The 17,177-nt window shown below is 32.7% G+C and overlaps 2 protein-coding genes across 4 annotated transcripts in view; one reads left to right on the top strand and one right to left on the bottom strand.

Annotated features, from left to right (window-relative positions):
- The first annotated feature begins 13,678 nt into the window (after positions 1-13,678).
- LOC112515850 (zinc-finger homeodomain protein 6-like) lies at positions 13,679-15,030 on the top strand. Its single transcript, XM_025122796.1, has one exon. The coding sequence runs from the start codon at positions 13,986-13,988 to the stop codon at positions 14,874-14,876; it is 891 nt and encodes a 296-aa protein (XP_024978564.1). The 5' UTR covers positions 13,679-13,985; the 3' UTR covers positions 14,877-15,030.
- A 115-nt stretch (positions 15,031-15,145) lies between these two features.
- LOC112515848 (late embryogenesis abundant protein At3g53040) overlaps positions 15,146-17,177 on the bottom strand; it is an 8,129-nt gene continuing 6,097 nt past the window's right edge. The window contains exons 4-5 of one of the 3 annotated variants that reach the window (XR_003069553.1): positions 16,645-17,167; positions 15,146-15,668 (exon numbers count right to left, since the gene is read on the bottom strand). Coding sequence is in view for 2 of the 3 variants with exons in the window: in XM_025122794.1 (XP_024978562.1) it covers positions 16,706-17,167 (462 nt within the window). In the remaining variant the exon portion in view is untranslated. Of the gene's footprint in view, positions 15,669-16,049; positions 17,168-17,177 lie in introns of those variants that run through there. The other 2 variants (XM_025122794.1, XM_025122795.1) reach the window with 2 other exon arrangements.

Genomic DNA, 17,177 nt, shown 5'->3' with positions numbered 1-17,177 from the left:
CGCGAGGTTCAATCTCAACCACAAATCAACAGATAAATTGGGAAATTTATAATTTTCGTAATTTTGAATTAAAATTTTAATTCAATGATATTTTAGGTATTTTCTCTACCTCTCATCTCTTCTCTCTCCGTCCCCCGGCCTCCGGCCACGGTTCTCTGGTGATACCACAGTGGTATCACAATGCATTTTATATGTGTTTGGGTATCATACTAAGGTCGTTTAAGTGGTGATCGGAGATGTTACACAGTTGTATCATAATGCACCTTGTATGTGCTTTGGTTATCACACTATGTTTTTTGTTTAACATGGTCAATATTTTTAGGTATCACAGTGGTATCACCGGTGGCCGGAGGCTGGGGGATGGAGAGAGGAGAGAAAATATAAAAAATGTCCTTGCATTAAAATTTTAATTCAAAATTACCAACATTATAAATTTTCTAATTTATATATTGATTTGTGGTTGAAATTAGATCTCATAGTTATCACAAACTAGTGAGTTTTCCCTTGAATGAAGGTCTATGTATGTATATATATATATATATATATGTATATGTATGTGTGTATATATATATATATATGTATGTATGTATATATATATATATGTATGTATGTATGTATGTATGTATGTATGTATGTATGTATGTATGTATGTATGTATGTATGTATGTATGTATGTATGTATGGGGAAGAGTTCAAACGAAAACACCTTTAATTTACGAGATCGCAAGAACACGTGAACACCCTTTTACCATAGACAATCACATGTGATACTATTATTCCAATACATATGATACTAAAATCAGAGACGCAGACGATTTTCAACGCAATTTTGGTTGCAGGCCAAGTCCCCCTTACACCACTAAGCCCCATCACATGTATTATCACATGTGATAAAGGTGCTGTTGATATGATACTATAATCTATCAAAACCATCACATGTGATGCTAAACCATAGACGTAGACAACCTTTGGCGCGACCTAAGTCGTAGAACACGTTTTCCGCATACCACCAGGTCCCCTCACATCTATTATCACATATGATAAGGGTGTTCTCGCGTTCTCGTAAAATGAAGATGTTCTCGTTTGAACCTTCACATATATATATATATATATGTATATTTATGTTTTACATTCTCTTCTATGCAATTTTTCTTAATAACAATAATAATACATATTCGTATTAAACTGCCGAGTCTAACACGGGACGTTCTAACAAAATGACGGCTTTTGATACGAGTTTTGTTTTTCGAAACGTCTAAAAACCGTTGTTACTTTTACAATTTTATCCATACAAAACGTATGTATGTATTTTTGTCGTTACCGACAAAAAAATAAAAAATAAAAAGAAAAATAATAATTGTTTTGGAAAGGTTAAAAATGATTGGAAAAATGCATATAAGCGAGAGGGTTGATGATAAAAAATGCGAATGATGCCACTACTGCTTTAACCCATGCCCCTACCCTACCGTACGCACGCCTGCCCCTCTTGACATGACCTCTCTCCATCATCTTTTTCGTTTTCATTTTTTTTCATTTACCTACTCAATTTTTTAAAAAGAGCATTTTTATCCTATTGGTTTGTTGTTTATACGATTTTCGTCCATAGTCTTTGAAAATTGTCTTTTTAGTCCTCATGGTTTATGGTTCTTTTCCCATTTCTTACCTCTGACTAACTCTGTTAAAGGAGTCCGTTAAATCAAGGGTTTTCTGGTCATTCTACCTTTTTATTTAAGGGTGTTTGAGATTGCTTATTTGAACAACTTATACTTTTCTACAAAAATATTTATCAATTTATTATAAGTTATAATGATTTAACTTTTTCAAAAACTTCTTATTACCGGTTTGACACCGGTATAAGTTGTTTATTCAAACACTCAAAAGTGTTTATTATCAATGTCACATCGAAATAAGTCAATAAGTTGTTTTTATAAGTAATCTCAAACACCCCCTTAATTTCATGTTGTCTTCTGGTCAAACCAAAGCACATATTAGAGCTCCTCCATGATTTTCGGAAAGTGTTTCCTCCAGAGGTTATGATCCTAGACAACAAATTATGATGGGAGAAAACCTCGAGAAGGAGGTTGATGGTACAAGTCTGTTGGAGGAGGTGGTGGTGGTGTTCACTGAAAACAGAGGGGAGAGGGCGATGATGAGGCAGCCACAGGGGTTGGGTTTTAGGAATTAGGGTTTGATATTGATATATACTGTATTTCTTTTTATTGTGTTAAACTTCAATTTTTTAATTGAAAATATAAAAAAGTAAAAAGACAATAGTTCTCTTGATTTGACTGACTTTTTTAACGACGTTAATGTTAGAGATGAAAAAGGTAACAAAATGAAAACCACAAGGACCAAAAAACAACTTTTAGATACCAAGGATGAAAATCGTTATAAACAACAAATTATACCAATGAAAATCATAGTTTAGGGGTTTTTTGTTTATCTCTTAATAGTTTCATTAAAAAACAACCTCTGAATCATTAAGAGATGAATTCTGTACAAAATCATTCAGCAACTGTCAAACAGTCTCTTACCTTTTAAAAATAGTTATAGAAGCATTTTAAATAACAGTGTCAAAAGTCAAAAAATTTAAAATAAAATTATAAAAATTAAAATTGATCTCTAAAAACTATTATATTTTAAAGATTTTAATATTAATTATATATTAAAAATATTCAATAAATTTAATAAAATATTAATTTTATCCGGTTCGAGTTGTAGTTAATCAACTTTTTGCCGAAATAAAATATTGATCAACTTTCCTTTGGAGATTGAGACAAGGGAAGCTTTTGGTGCATTCTCTTTTTATTAATCAAGGAATAGACCTAAGTTCCGTCTTATGTTCTCTATGTGACGAGATCGTCGAAGACATCGATTATTGCCTTGTCAGTTGCCGTAAGGTTCAACATGTTTGGGAAAAGTTGCTAAAATAGCGGGATCTTCATAGTATTCATATAAACTCAACGTCACATCTTTTTGGCTTGGTATCCATCCTTCGATCAGGCGTCGTCTTGCTGATTTTTTTAGATGATGGTTCTTTGATGCGGCTTCACATCATTTGGAATCTCCTCTAGATTGGGATTTATTTTTTGACATTCAACTGGTTTCATTTCGCTAGCTTTTTGCTCGCGCTAAGGGTTTCAGCTATTCTTAGATGGATTAATGTTGCAACCAGGGTGGTTAGTTGTGTTCTTTTGTCTTGTTGTCGGTTTGCTTTTTGTTGCTCGTGGTTTTGTTTCATCTTTTTGTTAGTCGTTTGTTCGTTTTTTATTCTGCTTCTTGAAATAGCAGTCGATGTTTATACTCTTTTTTTAATACTAGAAGGGTACTGGCAAAATGCAGCGAGATACATCTCGATTTTAGTGTTTTTTTTGTCTTAGTCGATGTTATAACACGGTTTTGATAAAAATATAATCTTTTTATTTTTGAATAAAATATAAATATGAAGATATCATAAAAAATATTGATATTAGTATAAAACTAACTATTTAAAATTTCTCGTTTTTTTGTATATTTCTTTGATTCCTTTTTTTTATTTTTGGTTTAATAATATAATTTTTTATAAAGATAATTATTAAGTATTTTGTTAGAACTCATTGATTATTCTAATTATATTTTAGTTTTTTTATATTTAAAATAAAATGTTTATCTGAAGTTAGTTACATGAATTCAAACATGAAGCTTTAGTAAGTTGCACTTACGCACAATTTACTTGTAATCTTGAATTTTAAGTAATACGCATCAATAAACAATACTTTATGCATAAAAATGGTTTTTAAGAGTTTTTGTGAAATGCTTTATAATATAGTATAGATAGTTGTTGCTTTTGTTATTATTTTTTTTTACTTTAATGACTCTCATTATTAGAAAGAATTAAAATATTATATCTCTATATCATATATTAAAGTTAACTACGATTTTCCTTTTTATGGTTTGTGAAAGATTGTCATTTTCATCCCTCTCTGTGGTTTTGAAATTGCGATTTTCGTTCTTATAACTTGTAATTTATTGTTGTTTTCATCTATAAAATTAAATCCATTAAAAAATTTGCATTTACCTTAGGGTATTTTAGTCTTTTTTTAATTATTAATTATCTTTTTTGGCATTTAGTTTTTTCTGATTTAATAAAACTATATATATATTTTATGAAAAAAAAACAATACATCAAAAATTATATTATTATTTATGATAAATTAATTAAATATTTTTTATACAATTATTTTTAATTTTTTTTAAGGGTATCCGGGCCAAAATCCGACTAATCCTCGGCAAATTTGGAGGCTAAACATGGCCCCACTTAAATGTCGCCAACATTCCATTCCCAGGGCTTGAACTCGGGTTCATGACTATGACATGTCCAAGCCTTTACCACTAGGCTGGAAGGTCTTTGACAATTATTTTTAATTTTTGGGTCATCATAGTTTAGTTTCTAATGAGTTTAATTTCTAGCACTAAAATCTCTCATATAAAATTACTTTAATTCTTTTTTTCTTTATTAAACACCAAACAAATATATATTTTTATAGAATATAATATAACATGTAATTTTCTTTTGGATTATCTTTTTACATTGTTTCCTCTCTCTACTTAAAAATGCTTTTAAACCACAAAGGTGGTGTCTGATTGGTTTGAGCTTGGTTCTAAAAGTCAAAAGTGTCTGTAGGTCTCAGATTCAAATCCAATAAGAAACAAAAATCCACTTGTGGCCACAGAGGCTCAAATGCGATGACTCCGAGCTACCTACAAAGCAGGTGGTCGTCCGAGTTTAGTCGGCCCGCATAGCGGGTTGGATATCCAGGTTAATGGAAAAAAAAACAGTTGACTATTTTTAGGCTATTTTTAGCAAACAAATATATGTGATTTTATTAATAGAATGTACAATTGTTTGGCCACATAAGTTATTCCGTTAGACCAAACAAATGTATGTCGTATGTAAAAGTATGACAATAAGTTTATAAAATATTCTTAAACGTTTTTAATGGAACTTTTAAAATAAAGTGTCACACTAAACTAAAACCGTTAACAAGCCGATGCATCGGTTTGGATCCAAGATCGAATGAGAGCCGAACGAAAACTAAAAATAATAAAAGTGAAAATTGAACGAATCTAAGCGAGTTTGGTACCATAAACTAAGGGGCCGTTTACCAAACACTTATCCGGATAAGCGTTTACCAAGTCACATTACCTCGCCGGATGAATATGTAAGGACCAAGAATCTTACACGGTAAGAGCGAGACAAGGACAATGAGTCTTACCCGGTAAGTGAGGGCGACGACTCTTAACACGATAAGCGCTTACCGGATGAATTCTTGCATACAATGTCGTTTTGATGGACTAAAATCTTACCCGGTAAAAAATGCTAGCGTTAAATTTTACCGGTAAACACTTACCGGGTAAGTGTTTGATAAACGGCCCCTAAAAAAGAAAAATTAGGGTTTCTATTTTAATACCACAAGATTTTATTAAATCACTTGGAAATTGTTCACCACAATCTTGGGATTTTGTAGCTCAATAAAATAATTCTACTAACTTTTTTATTTATTTAATATTTAATGATCATAGCCTTTTGTGAATTTCTTTTAAAAAAAGAAGAAATTAGAGCACTTTACTTAATTGGGAAGTTCATTATGTTATGTACACATGGGTTTATGCCATAAAAAGACATGTCAAGATTCACCCCACAAATCCATCCTTCCCTCATTACTTCTCTTTATATTTGCTTTTTACACATATGAAATTAATTTATTTATATTTTTGTTATAAAAAATACATACTTTTTTATTTAAAAAAGGTAGGATACCAGCGACTAGGGGTGGCAATGGGTCGTGTTGGGTTGGGTTGGGTTCGGGTTTAACCTATTTATTAAACAGATTGAAAATCTCAACCCAACCTAACCCATTTAATTAAATGGGTTGAGATTTTTTAACCCAACCCAACCTGTTACCTAAATGGGTTGACAACGGGTTGACTTGTTTACGAGTATTTTAACCCAACTTGTTAAATAAATGATTTGAACCTGTGTTGATCCATTTAATTTTAAAATTTTAAATAAAAAAAGACTAGACTATTTATTTATTTTTGAATAAAACACAACCACAACAAATATATTGTTCAAAATAAGTTGGATTAGAATTTGGAGGCGATAATGGAGTGATGGACTAAAAGGTTTTCTTAGGGTTTCATGATGATTAAGAGTAATTGAGACGATTGGAATTTGAAGTTTCATCTCACGGTGATGATAGAATTTTTAATTAAGAATAAAAAAAATTTAAAAGTAGAATATATATAATATTAAGAATAAAATAAAAATATATAATATTTTAAATGTGTTGAAAACAGGTCGAAAAATTCAACCCAACCCAACCCATTTGTTTAAATGGGTTAGGCAGGTTGATCCATTTATTTAAATGGGTTGAAAATCTCAACTCAACCTGCTAATTTTAGGTTGGGTTAGCGGATTGGGTCATTTTTTGCCTCCCTTACCAGCGGCTCGACTGTCTATTTAAAAGAAAAACTGGGTTACAGTAAGTTTTTATATACGATACATTATTAATGATCATATAAATGTAGAAGTCTTATTAAATATACAGTTATTTCAGTTACAAAAAACACAGTATTAAGAAAAAGCTGATGACATCCCTACCCCTTGCTAATGACACCATGAATCTACTTTAATCATCACTTCTTTTTTATGTTCTTTCGTCTTTTTGTTTTTTGTGTTCTTTTATCTTTTTGATATTTTTATCTTTGTTATTGATTTTTTTATTTTTTATTTATATTATATTTTAGTAAATACATTACTTTTTTATAGTATTTGTGTTATATCTTAATATTTATTTTTAAATATTTTCATCTTATATTATTTTAATTAATATAAAGATTAATAATAAATAAAATATTTTATATATACATAAAGTCTTTTTTTTCTTTTACATTTTTACTTTTATTTAAAAATAAATAAATTCTTATTAATATAGATATTACTATTTTTTTTTCTAGTAATCATATCTATATTTATACTATATTATAAAGTATTTGACAAAAACTCTTAAAAACCATTTTTTATGCATGAAGTATTATTTATTGATGCATATTACTTAAAATTCAAAATTATAAGTAAATTATGTGTAAGTATAACTTATTAAAGCTTCATGTTTGAATTCGTGTAACTAACTACAGATAAACATAATCAAATAAAGAATAAATATCTCATTTTAAATATAAAAAATCTAAAATATAATTAGGATAATCATTGACTTCTAAAAAATACTTGATTATTATCTTTATAAAACTTTATATTATTAAAAACCAAAAACAAAAAAAATGAAATAAGAAAATACACAAAAAATGAGAAATTTTAAATAGTTAGTTTTATACTAATATCAATATTTTTTTTTTCAATTTCTTATGATCTCTTCATATTTATGTTTTATTCAAAAATAAAAACAATATCGTTTTTCTCAAAACCACATAAAACCATATTATTACATCGTCTGAGACAAAAAAAAGGAAATAAAACGAAACATTAAAATGTAGATGTATCTCGCTACATTGTGCGAGTACTATTCTAGTAATTATAAAAATCAAACATAAACATTGAGATTTGAGATATAAGTAAAACTTAAAAGGCAAAAAATATATAAATAAAACATAAAATAATTTTATTTCACTTATTCTAAAATGATGTTATTTATATTACATTTAACTTATGGATGCGAATTGTAATTATTGTTGAAAAAAGACTTGTGTCTCAGTTGTTCCTAATAGTTCATTTCATCCAAGTCAACAAATGTTGACGCATTCGAACAACTACGTCTAAGGGGTCTTCCTCTTTTAATCTGTTCTTTATCTTTCGATTCTCTCTTTTCTACAACAATATAATGGAATGTATATATAATAATAATAATAATAATAATAATAATAATATAAATAAAAAATATTATATAATATGTACAAAATATACAAAGAAAGTGACACAATTTTGTAAGCATTCAACACCTATCGTAGAGTAGAGGTGTCATTAGCACTCCCTCTTCTAATTTTAGGGGAGTGCTAATGGCACTCCCTTTGATGTCAGAATCATGTCATTCAAGCATTGAGAATGTAAAAAACATGTATTGATGTTGATGTGTGTGAGGAAGAAATTCATGGATAGGGGTACATTAAGCAATACATAGGGGTACATTTAACCCACCCCTAATTTTATTATAACATGCCTAAGAAGAAGACATGTTGATAAAATAATGTCTAACAATGAAGCCAATAATGATTAGCAAGTACAATGGTCCCCTTTTAGTTGATAAGGATCATAAATTAAAGAATTTTGGGGTACAAACAAATTAGTTAGTTTATACATCAGTTTATTAAGGTGATCCTGGCCTTTTATCTGTCTGTTTTGAATTAATCGGATCATCTTGGAACAATGAACATTTTTTTGTTTTTGATTAATGCAAACGAGTTCTACTTAGTGAAACTATCGGTTGTGTAAGGCAAACAAGTTCTTGTGAATTGGAAATAACGGGTCGTTTACTCAAATACTTACTCGATAAGCGCTTATCAGTAAGATTCGACATTATTATTTATCTTATTGGATAAAATTTTAATCTATCAAAACGGTATCATATGTTGTTGTTTATTTGAGTCGTCGCGCTCACTTACTAGGTAAGACTCTCTCAGTTGTTGTCATTGCTCTTACTGAATAAGATTCTCAGTTCTTACGGTGTTCATTTGATAAGGTAATTATGTGATTTGATAAATGTTTACTTTGGTAAACGACCCCTAATTCTTGGCATTTCTAAAATACGAAATAAAAAGAAAAGAAAAGATATCGCTTTATAGATATGGATGGTGTCATGGTGATATCTAAAGAGATGGAAAATTGAACACTTTCCTTTTTTGATTTTTCTTAGCTCTTCGTCTTTCGGTTGAAAATCAATGTCCACGAAGGAAAAAGATAAACATTTAAGATCTATTTGCCTGTGTAATTTCATAAAAGTTTTGATTATTTTATAATATAAAGTATTGATTATAATTAATAAACCTTAGTCATCTTCCATCAATATTCAAAATCATTATAAATGAACTTTCATCATTTCCATAAATATATCAATTGATTGGCTTATATTGGTTGTATAAATGTGATGAGTTGCATTTGAAACGTCCTCTCTCTCTCTCTCTCTCTCTATATATATATATATATATATATATATATATATATATATATATATCTCCTTGAAAAACACCATGACATTAAGGTGATCATGGCCTTTTATCTGTCTGTTTTGAATATATCGGATCATCTTGGAACAATGAACATTTTTTGTTTTTGATTAATGCAAACGAGTTCTACTTAGTGAAACTGTCGGTTGTGTAAGGCAAACAAGTTCTTGTGAATTGGAAATAAGGGATCGTTTACTCAAATACTTACTCGATAAACGCTTATCTGTAAGATTCGACATTATTATTTATCTTATTGGATAAAATTTTAATCTATCAAAAGGGTATCATATGTTGTTGTTTATTTGAGTCGTCGCCCTCATTTACTAGGTAAGACTTTCTCAGTTGTTGTCATTGTTGTTATTGGATAAGATTCTCAGTTCTTACAATGTTCATCTGATAAGGTAATGATGTGATTTGATAAATGTTTGATAAATGACCCCTAATTCTTGGCATTTCTAAAATACGAAATAAAAAGAAAAGAAAAGATATTGCTTTATAGATATGGATGGTGTCATGGTGATATCTAAAGAGATGGAAAATTGAACGCTTTCCTTTTTTGATTTTTCTCAGCTCTTCGTTTTTTCGGTTGAAAATCAATGTCCATGAAGGAAAAAGATAAACATTTAAGATCTATTTGCCTGTGTAATTTCATAAAAGTTTTGATTATTTTTAATATAAAATATTGATTATAATTAATAAACCTTAGTCATCTTCCATAAATATTCAAAAATCATTATAAATGAACTTTCATCATTTCCATAAATATCTCAATTGATTGGGTTGTATTGGTTGTATAAATGTGATGAGTTGCATTTGAAACGTCCTCTCTCTCTCTCTCTCTCTCTCTCTCTATATATATATATATATATATCTCTCCTTGAAAAACACCATGACATTGTTGTAACTCGTAGGCTTGAGACTTGACCTTGCCGCCATGCCTCATGTCATTTAGAACCTTGTTCAGAACTGTTAACAAAGCTTCAAATTTGACCAATTTAGATACATTGAAACAATGTTTTTTTGACTATTTGTAACAATTTGTTCGGCAAGAGGCTCGGAATTAAACTTAATTCTCTTTTTGTATTTTATAGCGTAACCATGTGACCTTTACGATAAAATTACAACTCTTAATCAACCCGGGCTTGAATTCTTTCATTAACACATGTGTTTATGGTCATCGGAAGATCGACCTCAAGACTCTGGACGAAATATGTCTACTTTATCATATACAAATAAGTGGATAGATATTCACCGATAATTATTTCACATATTTAAATTAACTAACATAAAACGTAAATCTGTCAAGAATTTAATAAATTAGCGGCAGATTACGGACGGACACATCCATCACTGACTTTATATAATCATTTAAATAATTAAATTAATAGATCAACGGTGGATTACCAGCGGACATATCCATCACTAATTTAACTCATCGAAATATTTAGAGTCTCGATCAAGTTTTTACGATCAATCGGAAAATTATCACCGACAGATTTAGTGGCGGACAAAATCCACCGGTGTTGGACCCGCGTAGTGATCAGCCGGTAAAATCAATCGGGCAACCAACTTTTAGCAACAATAACTTCCACAATTAATCCGTTGCCGATGCCTTTCACCGGCAGATCCCTAGCGGATTTGTCCATCAGGGAATACCTTCAATTTTGTATCGACAATTTTACGATGGAGAAATCCTCATTGAACCGGTCAAAGCTTTTAGATCTCGCATAATATTATGTGAATTAACGTCATTATACAAAAAGCACATATCGGACCTTGTATATATGCCACAACTATAGTAATGGTTCATCACCTGTCTAATAGATTTCTTTTCACTAACAAAATACGAATAAAACCAATCAAAAGAACCAATAGCGTGCAACAACAAAGGTTCTTCTTTACGAAAAGAAGTGCAAAATGATACTTGGAACAATAACAATGAAAACCACTTGACATAAAAAAACCACAGAGCATCGAATCGACATACGTAAGCATAACCATAAGCCAATATCCAAAACGACGTACGTTAGTTCATACCATATGGAAAACAAAGAGTATAGAAACCAATTTTTAAACTCAACGTAGAACGATATGACAAATAAATACAACCATATAAAAATAATGTTGCATGATGCAAAACGAACATGACGCCACAAATAAGACACACGTGTATATACACGCATATGCACATATACATATGTATGTAAACGTTCAAACGAGAACACCTTTGTTTTACGAGAACGCGGGAACAACCTTATCACATGTGATAATACGCGTGAAGGGACCTTGTGATGTGCGGACAACGTGTTCTACGACTTAGGTCGCGCCAAAGGTTGTCTGCGTCTATGATTTAGCATCACATGTGATGGTCTTGATGGATTATAGTATCATATCAATAACCTTATCACATGTGATAATACTTGTGAGGGGCTTAGTGGTGTAAGGGCGACTTGGCCTGTAACCGAGATCGCATCGAAAATTGCTCCATCTCTGATTTAGTATTACATGTGTATCATATGTGATGGAATAATAACATCACATGTGATTGTCTATAGTAAAAAGGTGTTTCGACGTTCTTGTAAAATGAATGTGTTATCGCTTGAACCATTCCCTACATATGTATATATATACATATATGCATTTGTTTTTTTTTGTAATCTTACAGTCCAATTAGTCTACAATTTGTTGACATAATGTGTAAGGCCTCAGGTTTGAATCCAGGCACCATCCCTTTACCAATGGGATGTCTGCACGATTCACCTCTCCATAATGATCGTGGGACCAGTACAATAAGAGTGCTCTAGAGGATGCCGACTACCTTTATTCTAGTCTACAAGCTCATACAAATCAATATGCATGAATTAGAACGAACTTGCATACATATATTTACATCTTACCCTCCTCAGACCCTACGTTGTACGGGAGTACTATTTGGTTTGGTTTTAGAACAAACTTTAAACCAGGGATGAACCCAAGAATTTTTGGATACGGTGACACCATATAAAACGGTTGCATCTTCTAGAATAAAACTGTTGCACCTTTCACGAACCTATTTTTTTTTACCTTACTACGGAGAAACAATACAATGGCACATATCACCTAATCACCCCTCTAGGTCCGTCTATGCTTTAAACCTACCATCCTTTGCATAATTGATACCACCTGAAGAGAATCCAACCAAGATATCCAAATTGAACAGAAAACATACAAAACACCATGATTTGTGTTGTGTGTGTGAGTATGAGAGTGTGTGTGTGTGTATGTGTATATATATATGTATATATATGTACATATATAAACACATGTGCACATAAAGAAGGCCATGTAGATGATGAGCATTAGAAGACAAGAGGTGGAAGTTCCAGGCCCTGGCACATCCCTGTCCTCAAAGAGTGAAAATCAGACAGGCTTAACAGTAGCCTCTGTGGACCATCATTTTCCCTTTAATTTCAAGCCCCACCTAATAAAAAATGAAAGCCCAGCCCCACCCAAAACCAAACACACACACACAGACAGACAGTAAGATTGCCTTATCCTACCCACACCTCAAATTACTAAACAAAGATCAATGAACAACTTCCTCTGCACAATGTACAACCATTCACCTCAACTTGGTCATTTTAGGTTAAGAAATAAGCTTTTTGACCCTGTTACTAATGAAAGATTTACACAAATAACCATTTTATAAAATTTATTTCATTTTAGTCATTTAAGATTTAAGAACCCTTTTTTCTTAAATAGCTAAAATTTATAAAGAAAAGGGTAGCTTCTACATAAAGTTTTTTACCGAGCAATTCAAGAAGGTATTTATGTAGGAAAAAAACTTAAAAACCGGGACTTCATGCATTTTCTACGCAAAGTTTCTAATTAATTAAGAGAATTTATGTTTCATACGTTATAATTAGTTACTTAATTTACTTTAATATCCCTTATTTCTTCATTTCTTATTTTATACCATTATTATATTACCACCCATTTTAGGTAAAGTTTAAGTGTAAACTTTGATTATTTGAAGAAAAAAGTTGAGGGGCTAAAAAATGAAATCAATTTTGTGAAAGGACTGTTAATGTAAATTTCCAATTCTTAATGAGAATGTAGGAAAGAACAAGGCAACAAAAGCATCTCAGGATCACAAGACTGCTACCATCATATACAAAACATATAAACCTCTTTCATCTCTCTCTCTCTCTCTCTATATATATATATATATATTCTAATGGAAGAGATGAAGAACACAAGGCAATAATAAAGGACAAACTGGACCAGCCAATAACACCAGCCTCACAAATTTCCCACTTTTCTACTCAAAACCAGACCCATCTGCTTCTCTCTAATGCTTTCTATAACCAAATTTCCCACTTTTCCTTGATGGGTTGTAGGAGACACTTTCTTGAACCACACCCTCTACCCCTACCCCCCACCCCCACCCCCACCCCACCCATCTACCTCCTTTTTCTCTTCATGTTTGCTGTTTGCAAAAACCCAACCTGAAAACCTGCATTTCATCTATGTATGCATGCTACAGAGCTGTTACAATCTACCCTTCCATTATCAAACAAAGTCTTTGGGGTCGGTCCCATTTGATAGAAATATGTCGTCTTAAAAGATTCCTTTTTTACAACAGTTTTAGGTTTTCATCAACTTGATCTCCTCTTCAACCATCCATCTGTTAGCATTTAGATTTGATCTTGTTTAGATTTTAAGTGGAGAGAGATCTTAACTGGAGGTAATCTTGGTTTAGAGAGAGAGATTAGAAGTCAAGAAAAATGGAAGTTAGAGAGAGGGAAACTATAAGTCACAATAACCCACCTCAGTCCAATCAGGAATCATCTTCAATGTTCAGCTATGGAACTTTAAATTCTTCAAGAAATGAAACCCCAGATCAGCTTCGTCTCCATCTGCATCAGAGAAACAATATTCATGGATTGGAGTTACAAGAACAACAAATGGAAGCACATAGACGAAGAACCGAATCAAACCCAGATCCAGATCCGGTGTCTCAAACACTGCCACCACCACAACCATCTGCCACCGAGAGTGCTGCAGTTGCAGTGGTGGTCAGGTATCGGGAATGCCTAAAGAACCATGCTGCCAGCATGGGCAGCCATGTCGTAGATGGCTGTGGAGAATTCATGGCTAATGGAGAAGAAGGCACCCCAGAAGGTTTAAAATGCGCAGCCTGTGAATGCCACCGGAGTTTCCACCGGAGAGAGGTAGAAGGCGAGTCACAATCCACCACCACCACAAGGATACATAATTCACCACCTCGAGTTGCCGCAATGCAGCCCATTCCAGCATCATTGCCTTATCAGCAACACCACAGGTACCACCACCAGATGCCACCCTTCATGGTGGCATTTGGTGGTGGGAACAGTGTTGCACCGACAGAATCATCAAGTGAAGACCTTGACGCCTTCCAAACACACGCAGGAGGACACATGATGATGGAGCAGCCATCCAAGAAAAGATTCCGTACAAAATTCACAGAAGAGCAGAAGGAAAAGATGCGAGATTTTGCAGAAAGAATAGGGTGGAAGATTCAAAAGCAAGATGAGCAAGAAATACAACAGTTCTGTAATGAAGTTGGATTGAAGAGACAAGTGTTCAAAGTATGGATGCACAACAGCAAACAAGCTATGAAGAAGAAACAAGTGTAAGATTGATTGATCTCCGATTCTATAGACGAATTTGAGTAGTTTTCTTCATTTTCTTGACCCCATGTGTATAGGGTTTAAAAATGCAGATAGTAAAACTACCAAACAACCCCATAATAACTCCCATGATATTAACTAAGCAATAAGTATCCATGAGCTTCTTGTGCTACTTTCACTAGGTCAAACAAATGATCTCCTAATTTCAAGATTCTTATGGAATATTTTTATTTCTTTTGATCAATCACCTGCTTAAAGAAGGTCCAAGAACATAAACAAAAACAAATTGATGTGGGAATGCCAAAAAAAGGTACAAATTTAATAGAGAAACCCATCAAGTTCTTCACTTTGTGCTCAACTTGTTGTCAGAAGCCTAATTTCTCCCCAAAATTTACAGTACTAATTAACCTGTTCCTTCTTGTACTATGTCTTCATAGAGCTTTCACTGTGCACCCTTCAATACTGGGACCATGATAGTTTCTTTCACATTAAAGAATTGTACCTTACACAACAATACATGTACTCTAGAATCTCAAACCCCAGGTACAGACACAATATATGCAAGTCTTGGAAGAATTTAACAGTATAGATAATTTATGAGCTGTGAGATTCTCTAGGAACACAACAGCAAAGATTGTGAGGTAGTTCTACAAGACAATTATGCTTCACAATTTATTAAATTTAACAGAAGAAGATAGGACTTGGCTTTTAGAGAAGAGAAGATGAGAAACTTGCCTCAGCAAGACTGCATTAGATCCAATGGTTGCATGGTGACATTAGAGGTGGCCTGCAAAATCTCTACAATCCAAATCCCACCAAAACAATAATATTAAAAAACAGAAAAAGAATCCAAACATCTAGATATAATTAAATACTAATAAATATGAAACCCTAAACCATTTTTTGGGTTAATTATTTAATAGGGAAGGGGGAGAACTGCTACTAACAAAACCTAACCCTGCAGAGGATAATCAAGATATATCATCTTTGGAAGATGGTAGTTGGTAGGCTGATCCGGAGTTCTTTAGGTCAAGCTGAATGGCAACGAAGCTCAAGTTTGTTACTTGATTAAAAACTTATAAGAAACTTGTAGATCAAACACAAACTACACATGGAAAGGTAAAAGATAGCTCTAGGAAATACAAGTTCAAGTCACCAACTTATCTGAAGATATAACTCGATACAATATAAGCTTTTGGTCAGAGAACCGACAATATATATATATATATATATATATATATGAAGGAAATAACTTTTAGATAGCAATAGAAGCATAAACACATGTACACAACCTTGGTTGGTGAGTGTCGAACGACTGATACATGAACAATGTAGTCATTTCTCGTTTCTTCAAATGTCACCAAGGTGTCTTCCAACAAGCGTTTTAGTTTTGACAGGTTGGGGAAGTCGGTCAAGGGTTGCTTCTAATAATCTTACCAATTTACAAAGATATCATGGACCAACTAAATCAAGCCATGTTTCCTAATCCTACAAGACTATCTAGGAAGAGAAAGCAATAAAAGTAAGTCTTATAGAAGCAACATTTTATTGTGAAAACCAAATCATACCTTATAAACGCAAGGAACACAAACTAAACCAACTCCATTAATTAGGGGCATAAGGATACAAACGCAACCTAGAATAATCTTATTACACTTCCGAGTTCCAACAGGGAAGACCATCATGTATAACTTAGATTTGTGTAACAAAGAACCTATGGTAATCTAACACGGATATCCTACTTACAAGGAGAGAAACAAAGAGGAAAAAGAACCTCATGGAGCAACACCACCGTGATAGCAAGGAAGGGCCTTTTTGTGGGATTCTTGTAGCTTCTATGTTCTTAGTATTTCTCCTATATTCCCTGCAGCATCCGATGCTTTTTCCTTAGCCTCAATCATCGAGTCTTTTGCAGCCCCATAAGTGTCATCGGCCTTAGCTTTAGCTGCATCATAAGCATCACCTGCTTGATTTTTAGCATCAGATGCTTTTTCCTCGGCAATCACATAAATTTCCTGAGCCTGCTCATTCATCAAGTCCTTTGCAGCCCCATAAGAGTCATCAGCCTTAGCTTTTGCTGCACCATAGGCATCAAGTGCTTCATCTTTTCCATGAGACATCGCTTCTCCAAAAGAATCTTTAGCCTCACCAGCCTTCTCTGAAGCCATATCTTTAGCCTTGCCCGCCAGATCTGAAGCCATATCTTTGGCCTTGTCGGCCTTCTCTGAAGCCATTTCTTTAGCCTCGCCGGCCTTCTCGGAAGCCTTATCTTTAGCCTCTCCGGCCTTCTCGGAAGCCTTATCTTTA

Source organism: Cynara cardunculus (genome assembly GCF_001531365.2).
Source record: "Cynara cardunculus var. scolymus isolate 2C chromosome LG 7, CcrdV1, whole genome shotgun sequence".
NCBI lineage: Eukaryota > Viridiplantae > Streptophyta > Magnoliopsida > Asterales > Asteraceae > Cynara > Cynara cardunculus.
Note: the sequence above shows the minus strand (reverse complement) of the source record. Positions and strands in the feature narration are given on the sequence as shown.